Source organism: Stigmatopora argus, chromosome 20 (assembly GCF_051989625.1).
Source record: "Stigmatopora argus isolate UIUO_Sarg chromosome 20, RoL_Sarg_1.0, whole genome shotgun sequence".
Taxonomy (NCBI): Eukaryota; Metazoa; Chordata; class Actinopteri; order Syngnathiformes; family Syngnathidae; genus Stigmatopora; species Stigmatopora argus.
In genome coordinates this window covers 3,857,686-3,872,803 of record NC_135406.1, presented here as the reverse complement: position 1 = coordinate 3,872,803, position 15,118 = coordinate 3,857,686, and the positions used below count along the sequence as shown (strand labels likewise).

The following is a 15,118-nucleotide window of genomic DNA, read 5'->3' as shown; positions in this document are numbered from 1 at the left end:
TCTGCTCCCTCTGATTGTAGATAACACGTCACACTCCGGGGAGTATTTACCGTATTTTCTCGCATATAAGCCGTATTGGTAACTAAAAAAATGGTGGGGCAGCTTATATGCGAGAAATTGTCAAATTCAACGATTTTTCAGCAATTTTAAGGGTACAGCTTAAAAGTGGGGCGGCTTATATGCGAGAAATTGTCAAATTCAACGATTTTTCGGCAATTTTAAGGGTACGGCTTATACGTGGGGCGGCTTATATGCGAGAAATTGTCAAATTCAACGATTTTTCGGCAATTTTAAGGGTACGGCTTATACGTGGGGCGGCTTATATGCGAGAAATTGTCAAATTCAACGATTTTTCGGCAATTTTAAGGGTACAGCTTATACGTGGGGCGGCTTATATGCGAGAAATTGTCAAATTCGACGATTTTTCGGCAATTTTAAGGGTACGGCTTATACGTGGGGCGGCTTATATGCGAGAAATTGTCAAATTCAACGGTTTTAAGGCAATTTTAAGGGTACGGCTTATACGTGGGGCGGCTTATATGCGAGAAAATACGGTCATGCTCACAAAAGCGAAAAGAATACGTTTGAAAAGAGCTAGATTAATAACTGTGGGCTCCAGTCACAGCTGCATGGGAGAGAAAAAAAAACAAAAAAAAATAAAGACCCCCACAGGGGGTTGTTAATAATCCACATTTAAGCAACTCTGAGCAAGAAAATGTACACTTTTCCATCTTTCACCTGAGGTAGAAACACAAACTCAGTAAATGTCTATAGTCAAATTCACTTTATCTATCAATAGAAGCTGAAACAGCAAAAAATAAATAAAAAATACATCTTTGAGACTAGTAAGTGGATTAAACAGCAATATACGTGTTGTCGTACGTCCGCCCTGCACCAATTCATCTTTTGTATAAAAAAATAATAATAATAATCATAATAATTATAAATCAAATGAAATATTTGGCCAGAGATGTCCGCTTTTACCTTAAAACTATGTACAGCAATCTTAGTGGCCATTACGTGTATGATAGTACAGAAAAGTACAAATTACTTCATTTTATGCATTCGATTCGGAAAGAACGCAGATTTTACTTGTAAATATCTTTTTTGGTCCTTTTATTTTGAAACTCATGTCATGGATCTTTTTTTCATGTATCAAACTGCAAAAAGAAAAACAAGGATAAATTGAAGGTACAAAATATAATCAACATTTGCTTGAATTCTGCTATAAAAGGACTTTTCGATTGTGGTTTACGAGAGAATAAGTGACTGTGGGAGTGGACCAATGGCAAAAAAAGAACATGTTTTGCACTGTAAATGTCTTTATTTTCTTGGTGTTAATGTGAAATTGATTTCACGTGTACATATATACAGATAGAAATGAACCATATAATCTATATATGTACAACACATTTGTCTCTATGTAAAAAAAACAAAGTATATAATGAAACGAATAAAGCTGATCTGATTCTAATATGCAAAGAAGTTGTTGATGCTGTGTATTTGTCTTTTGAAATGAAAATTACAGAAATAAAATGCTGTCACATCAGAAAGTCATAGGTTATGACGTCACAATATGTTTTCTCTATGCGATAATGGGAAAACAGCGCCTTGCTGTGGCCAGACTAGAACAATACACTTCATGAGAAGTTAAATTTCAATTTTCTGCACATTTCTAACTATACTGTGCACCCGAATTTGGGTAATTATTATTTTAATTCATTTTTGAATGTTTGGGTCATACTAGTAAACGCCATATGGTGTTGGGGGGTCGGGAAAATTAGGGTCTCAGCAGACTTGCAAATGACTCAGAAGGAATTCATAACAATTTCCAGTTGCTAAGTTCTTTGGTCTTCAATTAAAGCGATATCATATCCTGTTTAGTCCACATTTTCTGGTCTAGACATTATTTGAATCATTGTGTGATTCACGGATGAAACATATCTAGTCATGGTGTGCATCAGCGAATCCGATCGCGGCTTTAAATTGGGAATATCGCACCCCCAGTGTGCATCTCGTCAAACTATTGTGGAGTTTAGAAGGTGATTTTGTGAATGGAGAGAAGCTTGAAACTTCACTTTTTTGACAGTTATGGTGGTTCGTATGGATCAAACCTCTTAAAAGGTAATTATGATTCTTGATTTCCCTTCTTATTTTCATTCACAAATAATAATAACTTTTATTAACTCTTTTTTTTTGCACAGAATCTGCTACGAGAAAATAAACATATTTTATGACATGGGTAATGGAAGGAAGGCAAGATGTTGGCATAGTTGTTGTGTTGGTCATCCTGCTATGCTTACAAATTGCCATCTTTCCCTCCCAAAAATTCCTCAAAAAGCCTTTTCGGGGTAACGGAAGAGTTATTTCGTGTTAAAAATGTGTTTTCGTGTTGTTATTAAACATCATTCTTAATAAATTTGGATTCAAACAAAGTGTGGATGGAAAGTATTTGTTCAAATGTGCATGTGGTATACGCCTAAAATGTCATTTTGGGTGAAAATGTAATATAAACGATGAAAATAAGCAAAATAAACCGTGTGCTGCAAATATGACGCTGGCCCTTTAAGGATTTATGAAAGGAGGTCATGTGACCTTCGATCGTTTGGCTTCACTTCCGCGTTAATGCACGCTCACTTCAAACGCTGGTAAGTAACGTTATGATTTAACTTGATTTTGGTGAGATATGTCAAAAACTTTGAAAGTTTATGCATGATTTTTTAAAAGTGAATGTTAATATACGCGTGTTGGCTAGCTAGAGCGCTATTAATACAGTACATTGCCCAAATTTTCATGGAAATACAAATTTCCTGCATTAAAATTGCCATTGAACGTCCAAGCAAAATCATTCATTAATAACTCTCTTTTTGACGTTTTGTGAATGAATAATATTCATTATTTTTTGTATCGTTTGTCAATACTATTTTCAATTATGTATGTTATTTATGAGAATGATTTGACTTTTCACCCTAAAATTAGAATTTGCACCAAAAACAATTCTTTTGTGGGCAAAAATGTTAGAAAATGTTCTATAAACTACAATTTTCTTCAAATTGGAAACTTTTTCAAAGCAAATCACGATTATTTTTTACCACGACGATTAATTTAATCAGGGCCATTGACATCGAGCACCGTCAAAGTCAACCAAATCTGGGAGAGCAAAGCACCCCCTTGCAATTTCTAATTTTACTATGTTATTATTTTATCAGCTATGAACAGTGAAAACTTCGCACTGAGCGAGAGGCTGGTGTCGGCGTCCTACGTACGGCAGGCGTGTCAAGCTCGCCGCGGCCACGAGCAGCTCATCAGGCAACTCCTGGAGCAGGTGAGGCCGCCGCCCCCCGAGCGAGACCCTGACTCACTCGTCTCATGGTGTTTTGTCCTCTCGCAGGGAAAATGTCCGGAAGAAGGTTGGAGCGAGAGCACCCTGGAGCTCTTCCTGAACGAGCTAGCCGTCATGGACAGCAACAACTTCCTCGGCAACTGCGGCGTCGGCGAACGGGAAGGCCGCGTGGCGTCCGCCGTCGTGGCCAGACGACATTACAGGTCGGGATCGGATGCCACGGCGGTGGACGTCCGTCAACGTCAATGGCACTGAGGGATGTTTTTGGGTCATTTAGGTTGATCCACGGAATCGGGCGGTCAGGTGACATCGCGGCCGTTCAGCCCAAAGCTGCCGGTTCGAGTCTGCTCAATAAGTTGACCAACTCGCTTGTACTGGATATTTTAAAGATTTCAGGTGTGTTGTTGTGGTGGAAATCACCCTTTAATTTTTTTGCACTATCAATTTTGGTGACATCTTTTATATCAGGGGTAGGAAACCTATGGCTCAGGAGCCATATGTGGCTCTTTTGATGGGTCGATATGGCTCTCTGCTAGCCTGTGTGGTAAAATATGGGAACCGCTGGTGAGAGACCACCTAAGCCCCGAACGCACCAATGAGAGCGTCACACTGTGGCGCCGACACTATCTCTAGCGCCTTTTTAATCATAATTTTTCTTCATTATACTCTTTTGAATGCTTACTCTCATTGATTAGCAACAGTGAAAAAATGTTCTTAAAAGAATTCAGAGACTTTTTTTACTTTCAAAGTGGTGAAATGATTAATAAATGCACACATTTTCATGTATTTTTACTTTTAAATTCGGATCACGGACCTCAAGGATTAACATTTAAAAAATATGAATTGTTTATGGCTCTTTCCATCAAAAAGGTTCCTGACCCCTGTCTTATATCATCTCGTAATGACGTCAAAATGCATCTTTACGTCAAATTTGGTTCATTACACTGACGTCTAGTGGTCATCAGTAGAACTACATTCAAAATGGGACATGTTCTAATATACAGATACCTTGACAAGTCTACTTCATAATCATATATAGTGATAACCTCTACTTACGAATTTCATTGGGTATGACATTTTCAGGTTATGAAACCATTTGATATGCAAATGACCGTTCCAAGATCCAAGGTACGACACGTAAATGCATTTCCTGTGTTCCTTATTTTATTTTGAAATTGTCCTGGTAACAAAACAAAAAAAAAAATACACGTTACAAAAAAAAGCTCTTTTTTTTGTTTTTTGACAGGCGTGAGGAGCGTGAAGAGCTGCTTTGTGGTTCCCATGGCGACCGGCATGAGTCTGACCCTGTGCTTCCTGACCCTTCGCCACCGCCGCCCCAATGCCCGCTACATCCTCTGGCCGCGCATCGACCAGAAGTCCTGCTTCAAAGCCATGATCACAGCAGGCTTCATCCCGGTCGTGGTGGAAAACAGCCTGGAGGGCGACGAACTACGGACGGACGTGGAAGAGGCCGAGCGCAAAATCCTGGAGCTCGGAGCCGAGAACATCCTATGCGTGCATTCCACGACGTCCTGCTTTGCGCCTCGAACGCCCGACCGGTACGTCGAATCGCCAGCGACTGTCCCGTGAAGCCATACTGGATTCCATTTTATCATTTTACTCTCTCACAGGTTGGAGGAACTCGCCACAATGTGCGCCAAATGGAACATTCCCCACATCGTAAACAATGCATATGGAGTGCAGTCATCCAAGTGCATGCACCTAATACAAGAAGTAGGTATCTGATAGGTTTATTAATAGATATACTTTAATAAAAGGGGAGACATCGTTGACATAATCCAGCGATGACTTGCAAGTGAGAATCAGTCCTGGCTCGCCCTCGCCAAGGCGACATTCTAAAGGACCGAATTCCTCTCCTGCCAATTTAAGACATCGAATCAAAACAATTACAAGGTTATCTATTCAATCCAATTGCTTAAGCTAACGGAATAACACAATTAAGGTCAAAAAACAACTGCATATCAGGTCAGAAACCAAAAACAACTGCGTAAGAATTTGCACAAGTATAATAATTTCCATAAAAGGTGAACCAAGCGACAGTATTTTGAAAACAATATGCGAGTATTTTCGGAAGTTGATTCGATTATCACCATCTGCCGGAATCCAAGTCAAAGCAATTTAAGAGTCCTTCACAGATCTTCATTGCGAACTCAGATCAACAGTCCTCGGCCCGGAACTTGGTGATCTGTCAGGTCAATAGTCCTAAAAACAATTAAATGTCCTCAGAGCCAGCTGCTTGTATCACATATACATATAATGATTAATATTCCACACATACATATAATGATTAATACGCACTTATATAATAATATCCCAGAATAACCCCAACAGTGTCACACACGTGATGCATATGCCGCGTTCATATTTCATCTTTTCTTGTCTTCGCCAGGGCGCCCGAGTCGGCCGAATCGATGCCTTCGTCCAAAGCTTGGACAAGAACTTCATGGTTCCTGTGGGAGGCGCCATCATCGCCGGTTTTGACCCGACTTTCGTACAGGAGATTAGCCAGACGTACCCAGGTAAAGTCTGACCAACTGCAAAAAAAGGTCGATATTATATACAATATATTGATAATGAAACGCTTCCTTATTCCAGGTCGCGCGTCGGCGTCGCCTTCACTTGACCTTCTCATCACTCTCCTCACGCTAGGAGCTAGCGGCTATAAGAAACTCCTGTCGGACAGGAAGGTGAGATGATGGCATTTGATAAACAATAGCTGAAAAGCATTTTTTGGGGCTAATTTGTGTTTCCTAAAGGAGATTTATGCATTCCTGGGGGAGGAACTGAAGAAACTGGCGTCGGCGCATGGGGAGCGTTTGCTACATACTCCCCATAATCCCATTTCATTTGGTAATTTCATATTTCTTTACATTTTACGCACTTATCATGTACTGGATACAACACGATATAATGTTTAATATATTTTTACTACCATATATCTTAAATGTTTTGATCTAATAAAAATGCATTTTTTTTAAATGATTTCAATACCAAGATGGCTTTAAAAAAAAAAAAACATTTTACCAAACTGCCCAAAAAAGCATTTTTATGCAAACAAAAATGGCCATGGGTCCCCCTTCCCAAAAAAAAAAAAAAAAAAAATCTACAATGTATCCAATATTTTTTATTTAAAAAATTAAACTAGAAAAAAATTTCCGTGTCATATCCTGCAAAATTGATGATATAATCCTTTGAGTCGCTCTTGAGTTATCTTTAACACAAAGCGTTTTTTTTTAATCCAAACAAAGCCTAAAAACCTACCATGTAATCAATATTTTTTATTTAAAAAAATAAACTAGAAAAAAAATTCTGTCATATCCTGCAAAATTGATGACATAATCCCTTGATTCGCTCTTGAGTTATCTTTAACACAAAGCGTTTTTTTTTAAATCCAAACAAAGCCTAAAAACCTACCATGTATCCAATATTTTTTCAAAACAAAAAAAAACTAGATAAAAAAATTCCGTGTCATATCCTGCAAAATTGATGATATAATCCCTTGATTCGCTCTTGAGTTATCTTTAACACAAAGCATTTTTTTAAATCCAAACAAAGCCTAAAAACCTACCATGTATCCAATATTTTTTATTAAAAAAAATAAACTAGAAAAAAAATTCTGTGTCATATCCAGCAAAATTGATGACATAATCCCTTGATTCGCTCTTTAGTTATTTTTAACACAAAGCGTTTTTTTTTAATCCAAACAAAGCCTAAAAACCTACCATGTATCCAATATTTTTTATTAAAAAAAATAAACTAGAAAAAAAATTCCATGTCATATCCTGCAAAATTGATGACATAATCCCTTGATTCGCTCTTGAGTTATCTTTAACACAAAGCATTTTTTAAATCCAAACAAAGCCTAAAAACCTACCATGTATCCAATATTTTTTATTTAAAAAAAAAACTAGAAAAAAAATTCTGTGTCATATCCTGCAAAATTGATGACATAATCCCTTGATTCGCTCTTGAGTTATCTTTAACACAAAGCGTTTTTTTTAAATCCAAACAAACCCTAAAAACCTACCATGTATCCAATATTTTTTATTAAAAAAAATAAACTAGAAAAAAAATTCCGTGTCATATCCTGCAAAATTGATGACATAATCCCTTGATTCACTCTTGAGTTATCTTTAACACAAAGCGTTTTTTTAAATCCAAACAAAGCCTAAAAACCTACCATGTAATCAATATTTTTTATTTAAAAAAATAAACTAGAAAAAAAATTCTGTCATATCCTGCAAAATTGATGATATAATCCCTTGATTCGCTCTTGAGTTATCTTTAACACAAAGCATTTTTTTAAATACAAACAAAGCCTAAAAACCTACCATGTAGCCAATATTTTTTATTAAAAAAAATAAACTAGAAAAAAAATTCCGTGTCATAACCTGCAAAATTGATGATATAATCCCTTGATTCGCTCTTGAGTTATCTTTAACACAACACGTTTTTTAAAATCCAAACAAAGCCTAATTATAGCCACCGATCCAACTTACAAATTCTGAAACCAAACAATTTTGTAAGTAGAGGTACTTGTAAACTGCATACTTTCCATCACTCCTTAACCCAGGGATAGGGAACCTATGGCTCGGGAGCCATATGTGGCTCTTTCCATGGGTGCATATGGCTCTCCACTAACCTGTGAGGTAAAATATGAAAATCAATGGTGAGAGAGCTGAGTCCCGAACATACTAATAGGAAGGAGCATCATTGTGGCGTTGACACTACCTCTACCACCACTTTAATCAAAATTTTGTTTTTAATTATACTTCTGCATGCATGATATCATTGATACTGATTTATTAGCAACGTCATAAAAGTGTTGTCAAAAGAATTCAGAGACTTTTTATACTTAAAAGTGGTGAAAGGTCAAAAAGATCACACATTTTCATGTAATTTTATTTTCAATTCTGAGAAAGACTCTCAAGAAATAACATTAGAAAATATGAATTGTTTATGGCTCTCTCCGTCAAAACGGTTCCCGACCCCTGCCTTAACTCGACGCTTTGATTTCCGGCAGCCCTGTCGCTCGACGGACTCCGAACCAACCGTGACAAGGCCGTGACCGAACTGGGCGCCATGCTGTTTACGCGACAAGTTTCCGGGGCCAGGTAACGTCCACCGCGGCACGAATTTGAACCCAGACAAATCTCGCTTGTCGCCATTTTCAGGGTCATACCACTGAATAAGGAGCAGACCATCAGCGGACATACATTCCGCGGGTTTATGTCGCACTCCGAGGCCTACCCGTGTCCTTATCTCAACGCCGCCGCCGCCGTGGGCATCACCCGCCAGGATGTGGCGCTGTGCATGAAAAGGCTGGACAAATGCTTGAAGGTGTTGCGGAAGGACGGCAAGCTCGCGGACTCGTGGTGAGTCCGCCGACCGATTTGAGTAATGAGATGCGAAAAACAAGGTTTTTTATGAAAAGTCAAAGAATTTTATTGGACGTGAAACAGACAAACGAAACACTGACACGGCAGAATGACTCGGAAGTTCCCTTTCGTTGCGCCGAAAGACTAATTTGAACCGGTTTGGGGGAGGAGCTTCGTGTTTTGATTGGAGATGAAATTCACGGTTGATTTGTAACAGATTGTCCAAACAAAATCTGATTTAAAAATCATTTCAAAAGACAACTCGCTTGCCAGAACTTCCAATTTATAACGGGACCAAAAAAAAAAGGGGCGGGGCTAAAGACTAATACTGGAATATGATATAATCTTACAGAAAGTTAGAATATTAAAGTAGTTTAGCTAAACTAGCTAGCACTTTATGTACTGCGTTGTCACCTCCATTAAAATAAACATTATTTTGTAGCTGTCTATTTCAAAATAAAGGAAATCCTTCATCTTAATCAGCATTTGGTAAAATTAAAATAAGGATTTATGCTAATATTTTAGCCATTTATTCGTTTTAAGAGGCGTTCATAGCAAGTTAAAGCTAATTATGCATACAATTTTATGACTAAGGATTACGGTTTCAATTTTTTTAGTCTTAATCTGCAACAATTTCTTTTTAATTAAACCAGTCATCATTTCACGGCAGGTCAGTGGGTTCTTTTTTTTATTTTTTAACTATTCCCCAGATTATAATCAGATTGTTTTTCAAATGGAATGAAGCAAACATTCCAAAAACGCATGTACCCTGTAGGTTCTGTAAACATACCAACTAACTCTCATTCGGATAAAATATAAGCCGGGGATTTTTCTGGGTGAGAAAAAGGCATGTGGTCAAGGGGCAAGTTCCAGAAAAAAAAGAAAAAAATCAAGAGCGGCGACCACGTGAATGCGAGGATTTACTGCAAAAGTGTGGCACACGTCGTTAAGACTTCAACTCGACAAAAGAAGGCATGCTATTAAAAAAAAAAATGGAATCAAAAAGGCCAGATGTGCATTTACAGTGTCGCTGCAATAAAGCGGAAATCGCTACTTTGGATCCTTTCTTACAGCGACGACACGAAAACGAGCGATCGGACCAGACCGGCGAGTCATCGGGAGTAAGAAGATGACGGAAAAGGACCCCCCCAAAAATGAAAAAAACAAGCTCACACTGCATGCCGCTCTCTTACAGCAGAAAAAACACAAAATGTCAATTCAGAACATTGATGTTTGGAAGGGAAACACGCCAACATCAGTGGCAGCAGCCGCCGCAATGGCCGCCGCCGTGGCTGTGACCCACCGACGCCTCGCCGTGTTTGGTCCGCCGGCTCAGGATCTCGTACGAGCAGTCGTCGCCGCAGCAGCCCGACATGCTGGGGGAGGTCTCGTCCATCTCGAACCTGAAGGGACGCAGAAGATTGGAAAAACAACAACAACAACAACAACAACAATGGCGGTATGTGCTCCGCCTCCTTCGGCGCGGTACCCACTGGAGAGCGTCCCGGAAGAACTGATACGCGCCGTGGTTGTGTTTGAAAACTGTCAGCATGACTTTTTTCATCTGTGTACTGGAGAGAGCAAAAAAAACGGGGGAAAGTTAGAATTTGAGCCATTAAAGTGATGCCTTGACATAAGTGTCCCAACATTTTTGAGATAGGAGTAAAATTCCGAGCTCATTTTTTTGTGTTTTTCAGAGGCTGGGAATGGATTCATTTGTATTAACCGTATTTTCACGACTATAAGGCGCACATAAAGGTCTTAAATTTTCTCCAAAATAGACAGGGCGCCTTATAATCCAGTGCGCTTTATATATGGACCAATACTAAAATTGTTATCACGATAAAATAAAATAAATCAGTCGATAGGACAACTACGGCAAGCAGCCCCCGACTCTACCATTTTCCCGTAGATAAAGTACTGCGCAGTGACTGCTGGGATATATAGTTTTTTTTTGTCAATACACCCAATGGATTGTGGCCTGTATACATCGACATCAACACTAGCTAGCTACTATTTGTGAATGGATTGTGGCCTGGCGATCGGCATCGCAAAGACAGCCTTGGAATAGTTACTCTAGCTACGAGCTAGCTACTCTTTGAGAATGGATTGTAGCCGCCTGGACGAACGTATTAAACTCAGCGTTTTTGATGGACAATTGTTCAATTCGGACACAGAAAATGAGGACTTTGATGGTTTTGTGGGTGATGATGTGAGTAAGTTGTAAAATGGCTAAATAAAGTACAACCGAACTCAGTCTTGCTTCCGTTGCCGTTTTAAAAAGTGTTTTTAGCATGCGGGTGTAGCGTGCATTTGGTGCATGTAGCAGCAAATGAGTGTGTTCGCCGTTGTAGTATATTGATACTATTAGTGCAAAGTTATCACAGCCGTCAACCTGGGTGTATTGACAAAAGGACTATATATCCCAGCAGTCACTGCGCACCGGAAATAGCGTCTGGGGATGCTTCCGTAGACAGCGCTATTACGGTTCGATAATCATCCATAAATAATATATATATGCCATGCCTGGCTGCGTCTATAAAAACGGTGCGTCCCTTGTGTGTAAAATACAGAAATAGCACTCGTTATTGACACTGCGGCTAAAAATACGATGCGCCGAATAGTCGTGAAAATACGGTAGTTATTTTATATGGGGGAAAAATTGATTTGAGATATGAGTGAATTGACAACGCATTGTACTCGTTTTCCAAGGCATCACCGTATTGTATTTTCCAGTAGATTTCGGATGCTAAGCTAATGGAATCGTTGTAAGACAAGTATAAAAATGTCATTTAAAAAGGTAATAAAGTGGATCATGTGCCCACTGTCATGTTTTGATTTGCAAACTTTTTGGATGCTACTGTTAGCATCATCGCTAAGCAAAATTTACCTGTTAGCGATGAGCTGTAAAATCTGGATGAGGAATTTGCCCAGCCCTTTCCTTCGCACTCTACTCTCCAGCTGCACCTCGTAGCTGCCGCGTAGTCGCCGAGTTAGAACCCGGGCGAGGACGACTGACGACAACCGACGGCGCCCTACCAGTAAAGCACCTCCTCCCCGCACTCCACGTCGAATCGGAAGTGGGAGAAGGCTACGGGGGCGGATTCGCCGTCGCGGGCCAGGAGGTACCACGCCCTCTCGTCGTTCATCTCCTCCCTCTTCTCGCGTTCTTTCCAGCCCCATTCGCTCTGTTCATAGCTGACAGAACGCGGGTGGTTTTTCATCGGGTTGCACTGATATCGCGGCGTTCAAGCGCGGGTTCTTACAGGGTTTGCATGTTGGCTCGGGTGAGTTCGAAGGCCCACTCCACGGATAACGGGTTGAGGGCCGTCACTCTCTTGCACTCGATTTGGAGGTTTAATCTGAGGGGTGGGATATAAAATTGTGAACATATCAGTCAAAAAAAAAAGGATTATGGGTAAAGTTGACTCGAACCCGTTTCTGTCGTATTTTTTAAAGGCCGGAAAGGAATCCAGTGGGTCATCCAGCTGGGAAAAGAGGGCACAAAATTCAGTTCTGAATCTGTCGGCCATGTTGACAAAGTCTCAAATCACCTTATTGGCGGCGTCCACCTTGGCGCAGACGGCGTCCATGGCCGCCCTCTCCTCCAGACGCCGTGCCTTCTTCTCCTTCGCTCTGCTGGATTTCCTCTAAACAGGGACATTTTATTTATTAAAATTAACTTATTAAACATCCAAGACACGAGAGCTCTAGTAGTAGTAGTAGTAGTACTTCATTTAACCACAAGGGGGACTTAAATACAATACTATAGTAGTAGTAGACATTAGTCATGGATGCTAGATGGTCACCCAGACAAAAAAAAAGTGCGACCACTGAGCCAGATTAGGCTCATGAGCCGAGAAAACACGTGCGTGGGTGGCTTTAAATCAAAGAGTCGATGTGCGGGATGGAGATGAACACTGCTAGCTTTCCAAATGCATTTAGGGACTTTCAAGTCAGCATTAAGCGTTAGCTCGCATGCTAAAACAGGCAAAACCGCATCCAAGGACCCTCGCCCCCCCTCCCCATCAAGTTCATCACTCTCTCCCTCCACACGCCATCACGAGCGAAGGCGGCAACAACAATAACACAACCCTTTCGTTCACTGTGGGCTCACCCCCATTTTGCCGACTCGATGCTCCGTCACCGACCCCCAGGGGAAGGCTCCTTTTTTTGTTGCCCCGATGCCTGGTAGTCGCCGCCGGGGAGCGATTGAGATAGCCGCCGAGGACGACAATGATTTCCGTGCTAACGAGGCTAGTAGACAACCGCGCGCCGGCTGACCCGCGCTCGGAGCAAGGTGCGGCGGATTGCCCGAGAGGATCGATCGTTTGTCAGTTTAATCGAGGAATTTCTCCCCTTGTCGGATTGACGACAAAGAGCGCGGGGTTACATTTATTCCGGATCGGTTTTTCCTTTCGCCTTTCCTCACTCCGTTCTGCCTGCCTGCCGTCTATCCGTGAGGCGTTCACGTGCTCCTCCCACACTCACGGCTTTACAACTCCTTACAAAAGACAACTTCACTCCACAACTTTGGGATAGATTGAATATCGTTCTCTTTCCGTGGGACTTTTTTTAAAGATAAAATATGGGTTTACTTTACTATATTTCCATATTGACGTTCTTCAAACCATAAATGGTCATGTAACAGAATGCTCAATATTTAATTCTCATTTTTCCGGGAAAGTGAACGTAGCACACGCTATCGCGGATTCCTTGTTTGGGAAGTGCGCATGCGCGCTATCACATGCGTTCCTCGGATTGGCATTTGATCACCGCGACGCTTTTTCTAGCGATAATTTAAATATTTTTCATCTTTTAAACTATCTGGGTGTGAAGTCCGAGATATAAACACGATCTCACTTGCGCGAAGTGTAAAGAAAATTCGTGACCCGGAAGTAAGACAGAACGGAAAAAGACATATCAGTGCGAAAGTATATTTGTGTTTGTATTTATTTAATGACCAGTGCAGACAAGACAATTGTTATTTTGTTTTGGGTTAAACTTTGTTAACCTTGTGCTTTCTTCCACAGTGTCCCCAACATTCCTCAAAAGATCATCCATATTCAAAACAGCCTTGTGGCAAGTTTGAGGCATTGCATCCAGAAATGACTTGACGTTCAACTGCCTGCATCAACTTCTCCCGTCAAGTCTAATCTATGTTCATTGTTTAAAGGCTTGTACAGACGGAGTTGTCATTTATATTTTGTGATTGTGTTCATTTCGTGACATGTATGCATATGATTAACTTCCTGTTGTGTGAAATAAAATCAAAGTAGCAAACCACACTGCCTCTTTATAACTTGTTCCTTGATGTTCTCAAGAAATACATCAATACTCGTGAGATGAATTCCTGAGAAATCGCCCTATGATTAATATCTATCAGACATCTGTTGAACTGCTGCCCGCCCTCCTGTGGTTATGTTGGCACATTGCACCCAATAATGATTTGACACTAACTTTTTCGACCTGGGCAGCATATGGAATAAGTGTTGAGTATGACCAAAATTTTGCATAGCCGTCCAATCTGGTGGCGCATGGCATAAAACTTTTTCTGCGGTGCAGGCGACCCGGGTTCGATTCCCACTTGCACTTGCGGACATAAATGCCAGAGTGCTCAGAAATACAAGTGTGAGGGAAGCTCGAACCCGGGCCGATTAAAACTGCAACCCGTGTCTTTAACCGTTCGACCACGACGTTGTGCTAAATCCAATTAGGAGTCACCAGTGTAAAGTGCGTGACTTTAGTGCAAATGATCCCAGTTCGAATCTTATGCTCTTGCCTTTTTGACACTTTGCTATTCTTTTATTTTTATTTTTTTCATATGAAGATCGCTTTGTTCTATATAATTTTGGTGCTTTTCATTTTTATTTATTTTTAAAGAAATAAAGCTTTTAAAAAATGTATACAATTGTGACGTCATCACCTAAACCCTATTTAAACGCGAGGCATTTCGGTATCCAATTACTTTTCCAACTAACTCCTTGTTATATTGTTTTCTAGTACAATATACCTCCTCTCACATATTGTCCCACGAGTGTGCCTGAATAGACGTATTTTTGCTGCCCTCTTGTGGCCTTGCTTCCTGCAATGTATTTGGCTGCTATTTTTCATTAGTTTTCTATGTGTGAAATTTCGGCGGAAATCCAGCCAAGGTGGCGATTGGCATAAGACATTGCCTGCGATGCAGTCGACCCGGGTTCGATTCTCACTCGCAGCCAGAGTGGTAAAGAGCTGGCAAGAGAGAGAATCGAACCCTAATCCAATGCAATCGCAATTAGTGTCTTTAACCATTCGACCACCAAAGCTTTGCCAGTGAGAAATTGGAAGTCATATTTATCCTTTTTTTTGAAGGTCTTACGTATTTGAGTTGCTA

The 15,118-nt window shown here is 40.4% G+C and overlaps 2 protein-coding genes across 3 annotated transcripts; one reads left to right on the top strand and one right to left on the bottom strand.

Annotated features, from left to right (window-relative positions):
• The first annotated feature begins 2,609 nt into the window (after window positions 1–2,609).
• sepsecs (Sep (O-phosphoserine) tRNA:Sec (selenocysteine) tRNA synthase) lies at window positions 2,610–10,772 on the top strand. Of its 2 annotated transcripts, none has more exons than XM_077588961.1 (12): window positions 2,610–2,648; window positions 3,210–3,325; window positions 3,392–3,546; window positions 3,621–3,739; window positions 4,590–4,902; window positions 4,975–5,077; window positions 5,754–5,883; window positions 5,960–6,051; window positions 6,121–6,214; window positions 8,388–8,478; window positions 8,539–8,739; window positions 9,816–10,772. In XM_077588961.1, the coding sequence occupies exons 2-12, from the start codon at window positions 3,212–3,214 to the stop codon at window positions 9,865–9,867; spliced, it is 1,464 nt and encodes a 487-aa protein (XP_077445087.1). In that variant the 5' UTR covers window positions 2,610–2,648; window positions 3,210–3,211; the 3' UTR covers window positions 9,868–10,772. The 2 variants fall into 2 exon arrangements, with proteins under 2 accessions (XP_077445087.1, XP_077445088.1); XM_077588962.1 differs by having other exon boundaries at window positions 3,621–3,746; window positions 4,597–4,902.
• On the bottom strand, window positions 9,414–13,469 carry naa40 (N-alpha-acetyltransferase 40, NatD catalytic subunit). The gene is made up of 8 exons (XM_077588963.1): window positions 12,860–13,469; window positions 12,297–12,392; window positions 12,178–12,230; window positions 12,009–12,104; window positions 11,782–11,940; window positions 11,633–11,716; window positions 10,236–10,313; window positions 9,414–10,145 (listed from the first exon to the last, which is right to left on the bottom strand). The coding sequence occupies exons 1-8, from the start codon at window positions 12,863–12,865 to the stop codon at window positions 9,998–10,000; spliced, it is 720 nt and encodes a 239-aa protein (XP_077445089.1). The 5' UTR covers window positions 12,866–13,469; the 3' UTR covers window positions 9,414–9,997.
• Between the last annotated feature and the right edge of the window lie 1,649 nt (window positions 13,470–15,118).

Excerpts from the sequence above, each read along its gene's own strand:
- sepsecs (XM_077588961.1), top strand. The coding sequence starts at position 3,212 with ATGAACAGTGAAAACTTCGCACTGAGCGAGAGGCTGGTGTCGGCGTCC. Across the intron at positions 5,884-5,959 it reads GATTAGCCAGACGTACCCAG|GTCGCGCGTCGGCGTCGCCT; the intron begins GTAAAGTCTGAC and ends TCCTTATTCCAG. Across the intron at positions 8,479-8,538 it reads CGACAAGTTTCCGGGGCCAG|GGTCATACCACTGAATAAGG; the intron begins GTAACGTCCACC and ends CGCCATTTTCAG.
- naa40 (XM_077588963.1), bottom strand. Across the intron at positions 10,314-11,632 it reads TTACAGCTCATCGCTAACAG|TACACAGATGAAAAAAGTCA; the intron begins GTAAATTTTGCT and ends TGCTCTCTCCAG. Across the intron at positions 10,146-10,235 it reads TTCTTCCGGGACGCTCTCCA|GTTCGAGATGGACGAGACCT; the intron begins GTGGGTACCGCG and ends GCGTCCCTTCAG.